Raw genomic sequence first — 17,919 nt, 5'->3', positions numbered from 1 at the left:
GCTAACGTAATGGGGGTTTTTATTTTAAAGTTCAATACAACATCCAAAAAAGCCCAATAGAAAGAACACATTTACAGCCCACTATTACTTACAAAAGGCTAAATAAGATATCAAGAAACTCCTGAAATCCCGTATCATGCACACTATTTTTCCACTTACTCTAACAAGAAGTATCACGTAAATAACAAGCTATTAAATCACTTTCATAACAGTACAACTTTTCAGACAAAAGCAATTTATATTCGTATCAGGTGAACACAGACTTCTGTTCTGTAATGTTACCTGTTTGGGTTGGTTTTGTTCCTGTTTTCATGATAACCGTTTTAAATGTCACAGCGAAAAACACACACACGTGTGATAAAGGACCATGATAAAACACAGCTGAAATAATACATTTACCTATTCATTCAATTATTCCACAGATACAATTTGCAAGTAGTTTAGGATTTTTTAAACTCCCCCCCACATACGGATTTTGCTGAATTATACTACTCTCAAGTGACAAAATAGCACAATTTAAAACCCTGACATCTGATGGTTATAAACAAATATCGCATTACCAAAGACTGAAGAATTTGAGCTCTGAAGCCACAGCACTATTTTTGGAAAAATGACAAGCTTTCACAAACTTCTAAAATCGATCTACAGATTTTCTCCCTCAAACATTGATTTCTTTTTAAAATTTCCCTAAAACAGATACAGAGCACACAGTGCTATTTAAAGTTTGGGGTTAAAAAAAAAAAAAGCCCTAATCAAAATTAGTTCTATTTTAAGCATGGGGTTCAACTAGAAAACCCAGAGAGGTTCCTTCTAACATGACAATCTCTGATTCTAAGTTATTCAAAAACCTTTTACGATACCCTCTCCCTAAAGTAGCTCGAAACAAATCATGATGCAATGCTGCTATGTGAAAAGTTGTGCTACTACTAATTTTAGATGACCCACATAAATTGTCTGCAAGTCATCACAAACAAATGCTAATTGATTATTTAAACAACATTTTTCAAAGGAAAAAAAAATCATCCAGTTCCTTCACACCAACATCACGGCATTTTTTCCAAAAGAAGGTCATATAAACATTTGTCTACAAATACATTTTGGAAACTATCACAACAGTAGCATAAAACAAACAAAAATTTCCATTATTATTTAAGAAAGCAGAGGTACTCAATTTACTTTCAGAAAAGATAAAAATGGTTGCTGAATGACTGGAAGTGTTTTATAACACCTTTCCAGGAGCAATTTGCTGACAAAAAAAGTCTAGTAAGCATTCAAATTTTTCTGAATGGATAATGTTTGTCTGCCCCATACATAACACAAAAACCCTACACAGATCTGGTAACTTTTACTATATAAATACCACAAACAGAAAAGAATAGATAGAAAGGAAACACAGAGATAGGGTCTTACCAGTAAAAGGTTTTTTTTAACTGAAAAGAACCTCTGACAAAATGTTTGCACCTGGTGAACAAGTTCATAGGCAGACACACCACCAGCATTCCATTTACACCTACTCTGAATGGCTCCAGATGAAGATTTTCAAAGACTAGCTTGCCAGGGAAGCTCTGTGCACATCAAAACACTTTTCTGCCTATGACCAGAAGAGTTAATCCAAAAGTAAAATCCAAACTGCACAAATTCTATGAAATGAGCCTCTAAAAAGGCTATTATTAATAATGGACACAGTCAACAAGCAAAAGCTAGTAAACAAGGAGACATCTGTGGAGACTTTTCAAGTTAACGTCTACCACTGTGTGTTAAAATTCTTCATGAAGTTTTCAGACAAACTAATCGTGGTTTGGTTTATATTTCAGGCCAAAATTCCTCAGAAAATGGAAACTGGGCAAGCTGCAACAACAAACTAATTAAAACAAAAACACATTTCCCTTATTAATTTATACAGCTTATGACTGGAAGATACTATGAGATCATCCAATCTCCTGCGCAACAAATTTGGACTATTTGCCTTTTTTTTTTTTAATAATCCTGTTTCAAGTTATACAAGGGCTTCCACAATTAAAGGCTAACCTGTATTGTAGCAAACAGCACCACCAGATTTCCAATGAGATCATACTATTACTTCCTGTAAGGGCACAATAATCCTTTTTTCAACATTCTTAAAATATTCTTGCATATTTGCTACTAAACAACACTGCACTTGAAGCAGGGATTTTCAGTGAACTATCCAAGATCGTTGTCCTGAATGGTTACAGTGATGTTAGTACTATGCAAGATATATGAGAAATTCAAATAAATTGTTCCACTGTGTAATAACTTTGGCTCCCTTCCTCAAAAGCTCTCAATCTTCTAATCTAGATCAGCACACACTACATAGTTAAACCTACAGTTGCTGTTAGCCTCATACGCCCCTTCCCTAGAGCACTATCATGCTGAATACCAACAACAGGACAAAACTTCTGGACACTCAATTTTTAACACAAGAAAATGTTTACAACAGCATATTGTCTTATTTACAAGCTTTTACTACATTGTAAATTAGCAATAACTTGTGGCATATTTTAAAAATAAAGCTAATTTATTTTAACTAGGGGGTTTTATGTTTGTTTTCTGCGACAGAGAGAAGAAACAATGTTAACTGTTATATTACTGGCAACTCCTGAGTACTCCAGTTGCCCAAAATTGCAAAACATGTTTTAGATGCAGGTTCCTCTATAGAGTTCAATTCATGCTCATTTGCTTCTCTTGTTTTTGTATGGTACAAAAAAATGCATTATGGCATTATAGACTCAGTAGATTTATAGTATCACCAAACATTAATACTTGATTCTTCTCTGGAGAAATAAAGGAGGAAAACGATTGATCCTATTTAGAAGATACTCTCTACTGCTAAAGCAACAGGCTCGACATCCCAAAATCCCACCTTATTCCACTGCCAACCCCTATTTAGCAGATAGTAACAGCTATAGTAACTTAGCTGTAAGTAACAGCTCAGATATATATATATGTAACATCACTTAGTCAATATTTATCTTAAGAGCATCATCATTCTCCTTCCCTCTCCTAACTGTCCAGTCTTCCTTCTTTCCCTACCATATACCTTATGGTTAAGTTTTCATCTCTTGAGAAGATAAAAAAGTTTTGCAGATATATCTTTAGTTGGACTGAGTCCCCACTTTGACTGAAGCTCCTGCCAGTAACAGCAATTTCCTGGTGGACTGCAATGGTGTGTTTCTACTAGCATTAAAAAGGAATCCTTAAAAGCACCTCCCCAAAGAGGAAAAATGGTAGGTGCAGCCATTTCTGAAGAACTCTGCTTTAGAGTCACTTCTTCACCTCTGTGGTAGGAATAGTTACATATGTAAAGAACAACACAAACCTCACTGATCACCTGTAAGCACTGTCTTGTCATATTACAGCAAGAAACATAAAAGATGAAATGATTAGAAAGAATCTGCTTTCAAATTCTAAACTTGCCTGTGTAATAACATCTCAGCCAGAAACAGAGGGGGAATAAAAATTTACTAGATTAAAAAAAGCAGTTTTAAAAGGCATCGACTTGAAGGCAGGACATTCAATTCAAGAGAAAGAAAATGTTGGAAAAATTGAGAAAAAACTTGCAAGAAGACAAAGGCAAACACAAAGAAGATGACTAGCCAACCCCACCTCTAAAAGCTAAAATATAAAGTGAATCCTGAGAAGCATAACAGACTACAAAGTGTTTATTATACAGGTGGTACATACTTCAAAATATTCTGGCATATGAAAATCCTGCAACTACATATCAACTAGAAAAACTTTAAACAAAAAGATAGAGGAAGGTCTACCTCTACATCTAGGGAAACAAAACAATCAACATTTCGAAGGGGAATATCAAATAAAATAATCTCATCAACAGAATACCCTCCCAACTACAAGACAAAAATGGTTCCCCATTCCCAGTTCAGACAGTTACACAGGGGATATGCTACATTTCCTTTTTTTCTCCCAGGTACTTGGAAAAGGAAATGAACTACCAAGACTGGCAAGCTGCTGTCTTCAGTTTCTAAAAGTTAAATCTAAACTTGCTGACTAAGGACCATACTGAACAGTATTGCTATATTCTACAGAGTGTACTCTTATTTTTCACGTAAGACTTAAGTTTCATCAAGGAAGATCTAATTTTTTTCCCTGCTTACTGCAGGGGGGTTGGACTAGATGACCTTTAAAGGTCCCTTCCAACCCAACACATCCTTTGATGACTCTATAATGACTTTTCAAGCAGATGTCCTTTTCTTTGTGTACATGTAATTTGTACATGTTTTGAAGAAAGGTACATTGTTTTAAGCGTTCTGCTATTTTCAGATACAGCAGTAGTATTTCGTCATCTTCATCTAGCTCTTGTCAAACTTAACAAGGCATTAATAAAACAATGCATGAAGTCTATCAACATATACATATATGCCATAAATGCACTGTAGAAAGGGGGGGAAGAAAAAAACCACCAAACTTCAAACCCAAAACTGCTATCCTATTGGGACTGGAAAAGAGACAAGAGAAAAAGATTGAAAAAAAACAAACAAAAGATCTAATCACCCTATGATCACAAGTCTATAAATCTCTGAAACAATCTGCTGCTACCTATAAAACAGAAGTAAAAGGGAAGGGCAGTAGAAAAAAAATAAGCATTTACTCAAGAAGATACCAAATGGACAAAGGATAAAAGATAAGATTTTTCAATTAAGAAGTAAATTGTCATTTTGCTTTGAACTTAGACACAGACTAAAGAGACAAGCAAATACTATGGTAATGTGGTATAATGTCCTCTAAATACGGAATTCCTAGAAGCCATTCTAAAGTATGTATTTTAAAATGGTATGTAATCATATCTTAGGCTTTTAGAAACTCTGAGTCCACTGTACGATTAAACTATTGCAAATTTAATTATCCTTGTTACTGTAAGGGTCCAAGAATCCCAAGTGACAGAGCCCTCTCTCCCTCACTTCCGCATCTTCCAGCAGTATCAGATGCCATTATCAAGTGTTTAACTTGTAACATGGATTTACACATACAGAACACATTTCAGAAACTCACTGAAAACAAAATATCCATGTGACTTAGATTTTCATTATTTGCAGAAAAGGGGAAAGGGGGAACCATTCCACATTTAATTCTGCTTATCTGAAAATGCATTGCGGTGTCCTTGCTATTGGGTTTGATCTGTGCAGAATGAGGCAGGTGTGAACTTCCAATGCCTAAAATGCCAAGCCTTCAAATTATTTAACAACTTAAGACTTGTTGGTAACAACCAGGAATAATTGCTAAAGACTTCTGCTGCAAATCAGATTAATAAAAAGATGATGGCTGACAAGGAAGAAAATATCTTTGGTTGGACACTAAAAGAAGCACAAGCCAGAGTACTATTACCATATGTCTCCTAAGAACCTGGAGGCTACTCCCCTGTTCTATGCAGAATGCACTACAGCTGCTGACATACTGTATTTTGGTTAGTACTAACTTATAGTACTGGTACAGTACTTGAATAGCCTATTTAAAAAGCATTTACAAGTTAATCAAAACTGTTTTACTGGAAAGAAGTGTTAACGCTACAAATAACAAGTATGTAAAACAAGTCTTTCAAACCAAAATTTCATTGGTTGGGTTGGACTTCCAGAATGCTCAGCATTAGTCTTAATTCTGCTCCATTCATATCAATAAGAAAAAAAATCCACAGTATCTTATTTTAATCCTCTCTGCTCCAAAGTTAAATCTGAGCCAGTGTTCTTCTCTTCTCTGCTGAGACACCTCATAAATCTTAGTGACTGCAAGTAACATACCGGATCCAGTTTTCTTTGCTTCTTGCATACAAAGATATTACACTGGTTTTGATGGAAACATGACCACTAGCTTTTTTTTTTGTATTACTGAAATACTGAATAACTTCTTTGTAGTGTTTAGTATTATTTACTTTTGCAATATTTACAAGTTTGACATTGAAATCTCTCTTTAAATCACACTGTGCCTAGCCGTAGAGCACTGAATAGAAACAGGTCATCTTACCTCTGAAAAACTTGCATTTTTGGTACAGCACCCCACTACCTACCATATACACATTTACTTTAGAACTGAATGCACATAGTCAAAAGCAAGGAAACAAAATTCTCCTAGTTACGGAGAGGATCTTGAATATTCATTTTCTCTAAAATATTAGAACAGGTTCAACAAAACAAAAGAATAACCTATGGATATTATTTACCTCTTTTGATATAAGCAGAAGTATGTGCCAGCACCTTTGGAAAGCAACAAATGTGAAATTCTATGATCTATAACCAAATCAATTACTTACCAATTTGTGTGATTTAACAATCATATTTCATTCACTGAAAACGAAAGATACTTCCATACTAAAACTGTGCAAGTCATTTAAAAAAAACTGTATACACACTGATTTAAGAAAAAAAAAGTGACTACGGATTTCTATCAAAAAACCCTACATTTTCTTCTCATACAACTTGTTACTATAACAAAACAGATAAAAGATTTCTTCATAACCTTTCTAGCCCTTTGAATCAAAAGAAAATTAAGCCAACCAACATAAGATAAAGTTCCCAGGGCTATTCTGGTGCTTAGTAAAATATTCCACTACACAGGGGAAGGAAATTAAAAATATCAGTATGTCCCCACTCCCAAGGCAGTCTTAAGTTAGCCACAGAAAATAAAATGCCCTCAGAATTTCTTCAGAATTTAGTCATCATTAAAAAGTGTTTCTGAACTTTTCTGTTAAAGCAATTCAAAAGAACACACGCAGAACAGAGACGCAAAATCGTCTTTTAACAGTCTGCCTGCAGACTGTTCATAGATTTTACAGGGCAACAACAAAACAAAAGACTCTGACTACTTTTGTAACTGTCATTCAAGATTCTGTTGGCTATCATCTGCCGAATTTGACTGCCGTGGCAATTAAGAGATATAAGAAACAAAGAGATTCACAAGTACCATAAATTCAAAGATGCTGAAATAGGCATGTAAAGATAGGTTTCCCAAACTCACAACTCGCCATGCAACAGCAAGTAAAAGGATAAGCATACAGTGGAATATGTTTGTTGGTGTGACTAAGCCACCAAGCCCTTTTAATCATAGTTTATACTAACACCGCTTTTTATTCAGTAAAACTGTGACTACGTTCAACCTTTTGCCAACACAGCATTGACAAAGAGGTAATGACACCACCATTCATATTACTTTATTCACAAAAATTTACACTCAGCCTAGAAAAACTCCTCCTATGTTATATGGGGAGGAACATAGACAGGAAACTGGCAGGAACAAGAGTACAGCGGAATACTTTTTCTGCCTTCTAGGTGCAAAGTTTAAGATTTTGGAAATACTGGCCAAGAAGCTGGAATCCTAAATAAGGATTCAGTGCCATCCTCTCTGTTGAAACAGCATCTTTTATCTGGTCAGTAACTGATTCTGTATCTTGTCTCTATTTGGGAGCTCAGACCCGTAGCTGAGCACCCAAGGAATTTTTTAAACAGGCATAAACTTAATGAAGAACGGCTCTAAACAAGTGTTTATTCTTTTTCACAAATGAGGTAGAACAATATTTACTCCTTTAGATACAGTTTTTCACTTTAGCACAAATTAAGATAAGTTAAATTCCTAAGCTATGCCAGAATTAATAGTTTTATTTGACAAAATAAAAGATGTGCTATTTCAAAACTGCAAATTATGTAGAAGAAATTAATTCCAGGTCATACAGTTCCTCTACAACTATTTTTCTTCCTCATCTTGGATCTGTTTCTACTTGCAACATTCTTCTGGCTTATTAAAGGCTTATAATTGAGACAGAGATAAAAATGCCTATTACAAAGAGCAACAATTATTAACTGCTGCAAAAATAAACTGGCTTGTGTGTAACTTATGGAAAGCAACAGATGGCCAAGTAGGGGATGCCGAAAAAAAGAACATGAGAGGTTTTGCTGCTCACTTTGCTTCTCCACTCCGAAGAATGTAATCAACAGAAACTGCAAGCATTTTTCAAGTAATATCTAACTAACTGCACAGAGGAATTTTTCCTGGAAAAGAGAGATCTATGAAATAATTGTAAACTGCAGAGGCACGTTCTAAAATGTTAAGCGAAAGTCTTGGAGTTCCAAACTTGTTTTTTGCACAATTTTACATTAATGAAGACCCTTCACATTCATTACGCTCATTGATGATATTTCAGTTGCTGGTGCTGCTCAATCGCTTTCCCTTTTCCCAAAAAGATCTTGTAAGAAGTAAAGTAATTTAAAATTGCAGGAATCGAACACTCCTGCAATCAGCTAACAGACTGGCTTCAAGCACCGGTGGAGAAATAAATTGAAGTGAGAGATGAAACATTGATTCAGTAGGTTCTCTCGAAAGTATGAAAAACCTTTACTTCAAAAATACCGAACAGTACCCATCATCCATTGCTTCATTTGCCTAGAATTGCAGTGACAAACAATACCAGTATTTGCCTAAAAGAAAGACATTTCCTGTGGACCAAGTAAACCACTAACAGGTAAGGAAAAGAGAAACCTGAGAGCCAGAAGGGAAAGAGCAGGTCATTCTATTGGTTTCTTTTCTTAAACAAAAACTACCTTTAATTAAGGAAGGATCAATTTACACAACTGACAGTGACAGAAATACAGCTTTACTGACTTTAGATACACTACTGGATTGGTTACTATGGGAAAGGAAGATTATCAAATACACAAATAAGCTTTACCATTTTGTCGGCAATAAATTCTGAACATTAACAGAGAATAAGATGTTTTAGTTTAGAGATCTTGATAGATAAAGCTTGCATTGCCTATTGATAACCAATTTATTTTTTGCCAACACTACCGGTGCTAACAAAATAGAAGTTGAGATCCTCCAAGAAACAAGCAGTTATCGTACAGTAATTCCAAATTCGTGTTTCCTCAAAAACACCATGTGCTTTGAGTTAGGTACCCAGTTCCCAAACTCCACACGTTTAACGGGAACTTCTCTTGTCCTGTTCAGCTCCTAATAAAAACTGCTGAGCTGAAGGATAAGTGAATGTAAGTACAAAGTCCCAAGCATTCATGCAGTCTAAGAGAGAACAGGGGAAGACAATATGCTTTCATATTCTCTGGACTGAAAATTACTGCCGAAGACTATTAGACTAATCAGCAGTTGCACACCAAAACTAGCGAGGATTAATTCAGCCCTTTAAATAGCCACGAAAAAAAAAAAAGAAAAATCATAGTATATTCTAACACAACAGTTTGGAAATAAACTTGTGTCCGACAACGCTACACTTGGATGCCCTTATCATGATTTCATCATTGATGAAACAATCTTCTCACACTCTGTAGCTCCAGTCGCTAAAGAAAAGCTCAGTGCAAATCCTACAAAGATGCAAAACTGCCATCAAAACAGACAGCAAGCAAATATGCTCATACTCCATCAAGGAAAAAGCATTCACCACCCCACATTTTTAAACACAAAACATCGGTAGGATATATGCAGCAGCGGAAGCAGCCAAACTTGACCTACCTGCACATAACGGAATTTAGATGGTGTTTGCAAAAATACAGAATTCCATACCCTGATTCTTACACATAGTTGCACCTAGATAGATCCTGGTACATTCTGGATAAAGGCCACTGAAAACAAAAACAAGTGTAATATTCTCCTTTTTTGCTGGAAAAGCGTGGATCCTCATACACCTCAGTCCACAAAGACATGAAAAAAATTCTCACACACTGATGCAAGAAGTTAGTAGAACCTCTTCAACTACTTTCCTCTAACTAGTATGGTATGAGAAAGAGATGGAGTGTCCTGAAACACCCAACTCTTGTCAGACGCTAGCAATGGCAACACAGTAAATGCTCACTAGGACCAGACAGCCTGCTTTTTGAAATCCCAACTTAGCAGCTGAACAGAGGTTGTAGGTCCTACAATTTCACTGGAAAACATCATCCCACTTGAAATACCAGATTCAGCACCCAGAGCCTGTAGAAACCTAAAATTTTTTGGCCTCAAGTGCCAAAACTGTACTGTCAAAATAAACACCATATGTTGCTGCTCCCATTACACAGAAAAACTCAACCTCCAACACATCCTGGTGCAAAGCCACACAAGAACAAAACTCTGGGAGCAAGACCTTGCCAAATCCATCAGATCCTTGTTCACAAACATCTATGTTTGATTGAAAAAAGTACTGAGCCACGCTTAGATGGCTAGAGAACTCTGGACCTTCTTAAATCCTGGCCCTAGAGACCTTGGAAATGTTAAGCCTCATTTTCTTACTTTGATTTTCAAAGCCTTTTTCTTTTAAAACTACTTTTCCCATTTTTTTTGTCCCATGGTTTCATCAACTCTGCAAAGGCAGAGAGGAGCAGCTGGAGCAAACAGCTAAAGAAAAAGTCACAGAGTAAGGGACAAGGTAACAGTAAGGTGGAGATATCTGGACCATGCAGTATCCTCACCTCCTGGATTCGCCTGCGGGCCCGCTGCAGCACCTCCTCGTACCCCTTCTGTCGCAGCTCACTCAGGCTCTCGTAATACTCCTCGGGGTCGTCAGTCTCAGTGAAGAGCACCTGCGAAAGGATCTTCCAGCCGCAGGTATCCAAGCTGTGGACCAAGTAAACTTGCAGTTTGTAGCAGAGGGCATCCATCTCCTGCTCGGACAGCTCCGGGGCTCCGAACAGCACCGTCCACATGCCCGAGGGCTCCTCGGGGAAGGCAGGCAGGTAGGGCTCCAGCTCCGAGTTCACCGAGCACAGCTGCTGGTGCACAGCTCGCAAGTCCTGGAAGGAGAAGAGGCCGGCCCAGCTGCACTCCTCCCCCGCGGGCTCCGCGTCGGGAGCGGCCGGCTCGGCTGCCTGCAGCGGCGAGGCCTCCTCCTTCCCCAGCTCCAGCACTTCTATCTCTTCGGCGGCACCTGCCGCCTCCGGGCCCCGCTGCGGCCTCCGAGCCGGGCTACCCTTGGCGCAGAGCGGGCTCTTGGGCAGCGCTTCGGCGCGGGGATGCGGGGAGCCCCGCGGCAGGCCGGACTCGGTGCCCCAGGCCGGGCCCCTGCGCGCCGTGGGGCTGCCGGCCTTAGGGGCGGTTCTGGCCTCGGGGGCGGTGGTGCCGCCGCGGCGCAGCTCCCGGGAGCCGCTGCGCTGGCGCTGGGCCGTGCGGTTGTGGCAGGTGATGGCGAACTTGCCCTCGATCTCGTTCCAGGCCACGATGAAGACAAACTTGTGCTTCTCCCGCTCCTGGAAGGCGTGAGGCCTGACGGCCACCCAGTCGGCCTCCAGCGTCTCCTCCAGGGCGAAGGCGGCCATGGCGCTGCGCGGCCTCCCCCCCCCTACTCACACGCACACCCCCCGCTCCCGTCCCGTCAGCCGCCCCCCGCCCGCCCCGCCGGCCGGCAACGGCTTCCCGTCAGCCCCGCCTCACCGCCCACCACCGGCCATCTTCGCGGCGGAGGGACGGGGAAGGCGCCGAGGCCGGGGGATGCGCTGAGTGCCCAGTGGAGCGGCCAGGGAGGTGGCGGGGGATGGGGAGGGAGGACGGAGCGATATCACCTCCTGCCCGCTCGGAGCCCGCCGCGGAGGAATCGCCCCGCCGCCGCTTCTGCTCACGGACCCGCCGCCTCGGCGGTCGGTGCCCGGTGCCCCCGCACAGGTACTCCGCGCGCCGCGTCACGTGGGGCGGGATCTGTTTACAAGCGGCGGCGGCGGCGCTGCGGAAAGTCGGCCCCGCCCCTTGACCGCCTCCACAAGCCCCGCCCCCGCCCCGCCGGCCGCCTTCCCCATTGGCTGTCGCCCCGGCGTCTCCGACGGAGGGAGGTGCGCGGGGCGAGAAGGCCCCGCCCCTTCCCCGCCGGCCACGCTCGCGGTCTCCCGGTGGTGGGCGGGGGGAGGGCGGTGTCCCGCCCCTTCCCGCGGACGCGCGACGCGGCCGTTCGGGCGCCGCGGGCGGCATGCTGGGAAGGGCACGTGCCGGGCGGCGGCCGTGAGGGGGTGGGGCCGAGCCGGGCCGTTGGGCGGGAGGTGGGGACGGGGGGGACGCGGGCCCGGGCTGGGGCAGCGGCAGCGGGCGGCTTGGGGCGGCGTGTGCCGCCTCCCGGGGACGGGCTGGGGAGCAACGGCCTCTGCTGCGGGTAGCCCCCGAGGCAGCGCGGGGCGGTGCCCGGCCGCGGCTCCGGCCTGGCGGTTAACTCCCTGGCAGCGCGGTGGGGCACACGGGCCTTAGTGGACTGGCGCTGGCGCTCCCCCAGCCGGTCTCCACTGTCCTGCCCCACCCCAGGACTGTTTTCCAGGGCCTCTGTCCCCAAGCTGGCAGGAGACATTTAAGAATGGATGTCCGTCCAGGTGACAGAGCCCCCACAGGGAAATGATAACTGCAGAGGATTTGTTTCTGCTCTTCCTGTAAAGTCGTTTTCTGCATGGAAAGGATGTGGTGCTGCAGCAGCTTGTTGTAGTTGTATGGCTTAATTCTTTCCAGAGGTTGAACAAAAATACTTCAAAGATCCGTTATCAAGAGCGCCTAACAGCACGCCATGCAGCAGAAGTTTGGTCTTGTGGTTAGGCTGCAAAAGAGAGCATGCAGCATCTGTGACGAGACCTGGAGGCAAAGGGCATGCTCTGAAATAGCTGTCTTGGACAACTGTATACTTCTATAACTGAAGCTAGCTGCACGAAGACACCATGTTTTGTGTTCATGTTGGCCAGTACTACTTAAAAATTGGCAGCGCCTGCAGTACTCTCCAAGTTCTCCAAGTGTATTGCAGAGCACGTAGGTTACAGTAAGCCAGCACAGACAACTCTCATAAGCATGTCTGAAAGGAATGATTAATCACCTGCAATACCAAGGCCAAGTGCTGGTTTCCTGGTGCCCTTTGGGATATTCCATTTTTCCCTTTTATAAATGAAGAAAAAAATATTTCTTACTGTAACAATTCCAAAATACTTGGATCAAAAATAGGATCAGTAGACAATATGCGTTGGCCCATCTGTGATATTGTTGTCCTGCTCCAAATTAGAGGAAGCACTGGGGAAATAAAACATTCTCAATTGAGTTTGCCAGGGCAGCCAGAGTGAGTCACAGCTTCTTTCTAAAGTTACTGTATTGACGAGCATCCTGTCCTAAAGTATTTGAGGAGGGCCTCTGGCAAGCCAAACATTCTCTGATCATTAACAAAGGCACCTTGTGCATGCAGGAGAATCAAGGTTATGTCTCGAATACCCAAAGTGGCAGCTGTTAGGAAAAAGGAGGAAGTCATGGCTCAGCAGGCAGAGGAAGGACCATATCTGCATTCTAAAGCTAAGGGTGATGTGTGCTGCTCATCTTAGCAGCATTCTTTTCTGTTACCGTGAATTTAGGCACCAGATCAAAGCACCTGTGAAATGGTCTGGAAGATGTGGTTATACCCCACGTGAAGTGGCCAAGCAAGCAAGAAATGAGTACATTGGTGGAGGAAATACAGTCTCTTTCTGTTAAGTATTTAGAAACTAATTTTCCATAGATGAATGTAAGCAGCAGTCCAATTTTGCCTTTAGTAATGCACGAAAAAAAAATTAAAACAATGAAGATGCAACAGTATATCTGTATCTCCAGGCTTAAGAAAATTAAACGTGGATTCAAAATTTCTCATCAGCCAAAGGATCAGAGTGTATTTCAGGTACGTTACTGTAGAGGCCAAGGTCTTTGGAGCAGTATTGGCCTGGCGGTTGTGAGGCAGCATAGGGGCAAGCCAGTATGATTTAAAGCAGCAACTGGGTAAATGGGACCCGGCTGAGAACTAGTCTGAAAATCACTTGGCTACAATCAAGTTTCTGATAGGCCTCTTTTCATGTAGCAGAAAAGCTGTGCCATCAGCTCTCAAGAGCTATTATATTTTGCCAAAATTGTGCCATTACAGAAAAAGCTGGAAGGAAATAGCAATTTTTCAAAATCACGTTATCAAGAAGCACTGACTATCCTTCATAGGAACTTCTGTATTGGGGGACATGCGTAACTTGTCAGTATAAAAGGCAGGCTTTTCAGATGTTGGTGAATTGTTCTTAAGGGTGCTTAAATGAAATACATCACTGATTTCTACCCAAGAAACAAGGAAAAACTTAAAATTACATTCTTAAATGCCTAAATTGCCTTCTGAGCTGGGCTTGTGGTGGGGTGTACTCTTCATCACTAATCAGAACTGGGTTAGGTAGCGCCCAATCAGCCTGACCTGGGATTGATTACCACACTTTAAAAAGGTGCCAAGTTTGTGGCAACTGAAAGAACTACTGGGGAGTGTCTCGGAAAAAGAAAACGAGCTGTCTGGAGAGAAGGGAACTGGTGCCAAGGACATGGCCCTTCAGCACCTGAGGATCCCATGGCTATCATGGAAACTGCACACGTGAGAGGCCTAGTTAACCTAACCAACAGGGCTGTTTGAAGTGGCAGTTACTCAGCTGACAAGCTGGATTATTACATTTTATAGAGCCGAAGCTTTTTGAGAGCCACAAGCGTCGTGCCGCTAGTGAGCTGAAATATAAGGTTAGGAATTAAATTGATGTCCTATATTTTTTTTGTAAGAACTGGGTCAAGCGTTAGAACTTTTAAAGCAGGGAGTACTTTGAGTCATTGCTATCCCTGGGCATTCTCCAAGCAGTGATATTTAATAAGATCTTGAATTAATAAGCCAGGAAAGACTAGGTTTGCAAACTTCCAGGAGTTACTCTGTGCTTTGTCTGATTTGCAGTATCATTTCCCTGAGCCTGTATCTGCTGGTTCTCAGACATGATCTTGGTTCAGGTCAGTGTTGGGAGAACAAGGAAATGACAGAATCCAAATACAGCACAAAAGGTAGCCTGCCTAGGCAGATGTGTACATAATAAATGCAGAATCGGGCTGCTGATGGGATGAAACCCTATGGAACTGCACGTATGTCCTTGCTTGTACATGTGTGGGGTGGATTAGCAATTGCCGAGTGTAAAAGGTTGGGTCCTCTGTGGATTGAATAACCTGAACTACTGCGAAGTGCTGCCTAAATTTTCTTTTGCATGCTGATGTTGTGAACAAGAACAGAAATACTCCTCTAAGTGTTTGAACAAACATTCCAGCATCTAGTGTGTGACTCCTACAATGTGCTGCAGGCTGAACTGTAATTATACCCTTCTGGATCCGAATCTTTGAATGCCTTGGATAAACTAGCTTTAGTACAAAGCATTTTTGAGAAAACCAGGTCTCATCTGGAAAGCTTGATTTAACGTTTGGCCAATTCCCAACAAATGCTGTTGCAAGATTATATCTGTCCAAAGGCTATTGTATTCTCAGTTAACCTACTCCTTACAGTAGTCGAGATGAAGGGGGGAGGATATTAAGTAGCATACCTCAAAGTAGTGTAGCATCGTGAGTATTTTTAGGTGTCCTGAAATTGCTATTAAGTATTGTGCTTAACACTGCTATGCTGGACAAGCATTTTTAATAGGTTTCTGTTGATAGCATTATTCAAATTTTAATGTGGGCAAGCCAAATAGCATCTGTTTGTTGTTAGTGGGAGTCTTCTTTCTGGCACAAGTTTTAAGAGTGTTTCTGAGAGTATGTCTGTGTGAAGTGAGACAAGAAGCTGGCTGCACGAAAGCACTGTTGACTCTGTGATGGCTTAGCAGCAATGAAATATCCACCCAAAAGCATACTTTCTAGTAATAGTTGTATCTGCACTTGAAATTCTGGAAATGCCTACCCATAACAGTTTTGATGTAAGAGATTTAGGGTAGTTTCCAAGGACAAGGAATTGCATTGTGCAGCAGAACAAGTATAGCTGCAGTGCATGTGATAGCCCATCTATTTTACGGAGGAAAACTGTATACTTTGGATATTTATGCTGGCTCTAAACTGAAGAATTTTCTGCAACTAAATATTATTGCAGTTGTAGAACATGTGGAGTATTACTGTGTGGTAAGCTTTATGAATGTGTGATAAACTGAACATGTAATGTAACCTCTTGCTTACTGCTGGGAGGACCCAGTAGTTTAAGTATAAATCAATCTTTCCTTGAAAGGAATCATTCATAAAAGATATTCTTCTCCCTTTTAGCCAAACAAGTACACTAGCGAAGTTATTTTGTCTGTTTAAGTGAAAGGCACAATGAACTTAATGGAGTAAAAAGTATGTTGGTAATACTCAAGAATCCCTTTTGAAAGCTCAGATGATACAAACCCCTAAGTTTCCAATTTAATCTTGCCACTGTAGTGGGAAAATTCTAAGTTTAACTAATAAGAATTTTACTAAATTGCATGAAAGTCATCAGTAGTCTCTCTGGCAGATAAAAAACAGTTTGCAAAAAGAGAATTGGTGCAGTCCTGTCTTGCAGGCTGGATGAGTTGGGAGTGATGGTGCTTGCAGCTTTCTTTAGTGGTTGACAAAGCAATTCGTCAACTTGTTTGTTTACAGAAACCATATTCTTACGTGCTCCACCCAAGTGCATGGGAGTAGAGAAAATGATCCTGATGACAGAAAGAACAATTTGTAGCTTTGAGAAATATAAGGCTTTTTAAAACTACTTGATTTTTGTCTTAAGTGCAAAAATGCAAGAAATATTTCTAACATTAAAAAAAAAACCTCTTTGTCAGGCTTAATATCTCATAATTAAACAAAGATAATTTTATAAAACAGTTCCCCAAAACTCACGTTTTCTTTGAGGAGAAGAGTGAAAAACTCCAGTCGTTATATTTTGAGATTTCTCAAAATATTGATCTATAAAGAAAATGCCTACTTGGCACTGAATCCAGTGTACTGAGCTGTGCAGCAATATCAAGACTGTAATGGAACATTGGAAGCTATTATTCAAGGAAAGAGGAAGCAATAGGTTTAGCCACATCCACAATTCAACTCAAATCAAGAACATTTGTAACTAGGCAGGGAAGCCACAAACCACAGAACAAGCATCGAGTTATAACAGATGAAATACCTACATAAATCTAAAAAAAGGAAATTATGGTTCCTGTGTTAGTGAGTACAGACTGCCTTCTGTTTAGTCACTGGAACAAGAAAACAGTTTAGATGTTTTTCAGTAGTCTCAGAGGTTCCATCCTCTCTGTCCCTGATGTAGTGATGGAGAGATCGATAGCCTGACAGTCCTGATCTGTCTGCAAGATGACGGCAGGCCTATATGAAAATAATTTGAATGCATGGCAGAAGATTTATCTGAAGAAATCTGGATTGCCTGGTGAAAAGAGTGGGTTGAAGACCACTTTGCTTTTGATCACTGTATTGGGTTTATGTGGGTTTTGATAGCAGGGGGGCTGCAGGGGTGGCGTGTGTGAGAAGATGCCAGAAGTTTCCCCCATGTCTGATACAGCCAGTTACAGTCAGCTCCAAGAAGGACTCACCAGTTGTCAAAGTTGAGCCCATCAGCAACAGTGGTAGCACCTCTGTGATAATGTATTTAAGCAGGGGAAAAAAACCTGCTGCACAACAGCAACTGCAGTGAGAGAGAGGAGTGAGAGTTAAGTGGGAGAAACAACCCTGCAAACACCAAAGTCAGTGAAGAAGGAAGGGGAGGACGTGCTCCAGGTGCCAGAGCAGAGATTGCCCTGCAGCCTGTGGCGAAGACCATGGTGAAGCAGGTTGTCGCCCTGCAGGGGAAGAGTGTGAGAGGAAGGAGGGGCAGAGACAATGAGTGACGAACTGACCTCAACCCCCATTCCCCATCCCCCTGTTCCACTGAGGGGAAAAGAGGTAGAGAAAATTGCGATTGAAGTTGAGCCCGGGAAGAAGGGAGGGATTGGTGGAAGGTGCCTTTAGACTGGTTCTTATTTCTCACTATCCTACTCTGATTCGATTAGCAATAAATTCATTTAATTTCCCCAAGTTAAATGTTTGCATGTAATGGTAATTGGTTGTCCTTATCTCAACCCATGAGCCTTTTGTCATATTTTCCTCTTGTCCAGCTGAGGAGGGGAAGGGATAGAGCGGCTCGGTGAGCAACCAGCAGCCAAGATCATC

The 17,919-nt window shown here is 41.6% G+C and overlaps 1 protein-coding gene across 4 annotated transcripts in view; it reads right to left on the bottom strand.

Annotated features, from left to right (window-relative positions):
• Positions 1–11,297, bottom strand: part of JMY (junction mediating and regulatory protein, p53 cofactor) — a 74,326-nt gene extending 63,029 nt beyond the window's left edge. For all 4 annotated transcript variants that reach the window (XR_008463795.1, XM_054185500.1, XM_054185501.1 and 1 more), the window contains exon 1: positions 10,422–11,297. Coding sequence is in view for 3 of the 4 variants with exons in the window: in XM_054185500.1 (XP_054041475.1) it covers positions 10,422–11,264 (843 nt within the window). In the remaining variant the exon portion in view is untranslated. The remainder of the gene's footprint in view (positions 1–10,421) is intronic.
• Positions 11,298–17,919: the final 6,622 nt, after the last annotated feature.

The sequence above is a fragment of the Rissa tridactyla genome, chromosome Z (genome assembly GCF_028500815.1).
Source record: "Rissa tridactyla isolate bRisTri1 chromosome Z, bRisTri1.patW.cur.20221130, whole genome shotgun sequence".
NCBI classification, from domain to species: domain Eukaryota; kingdom Metazoa; phylum Chordata; class Aves; order Charadriiformes; family Laridae; genus Rissa; species Rissa tridactyla.
The sequence above is the reverse complement of the archived record's forward strand: the minus strand, read 5'-3'. Positions and strand labels throughout refer to the sequence as shown.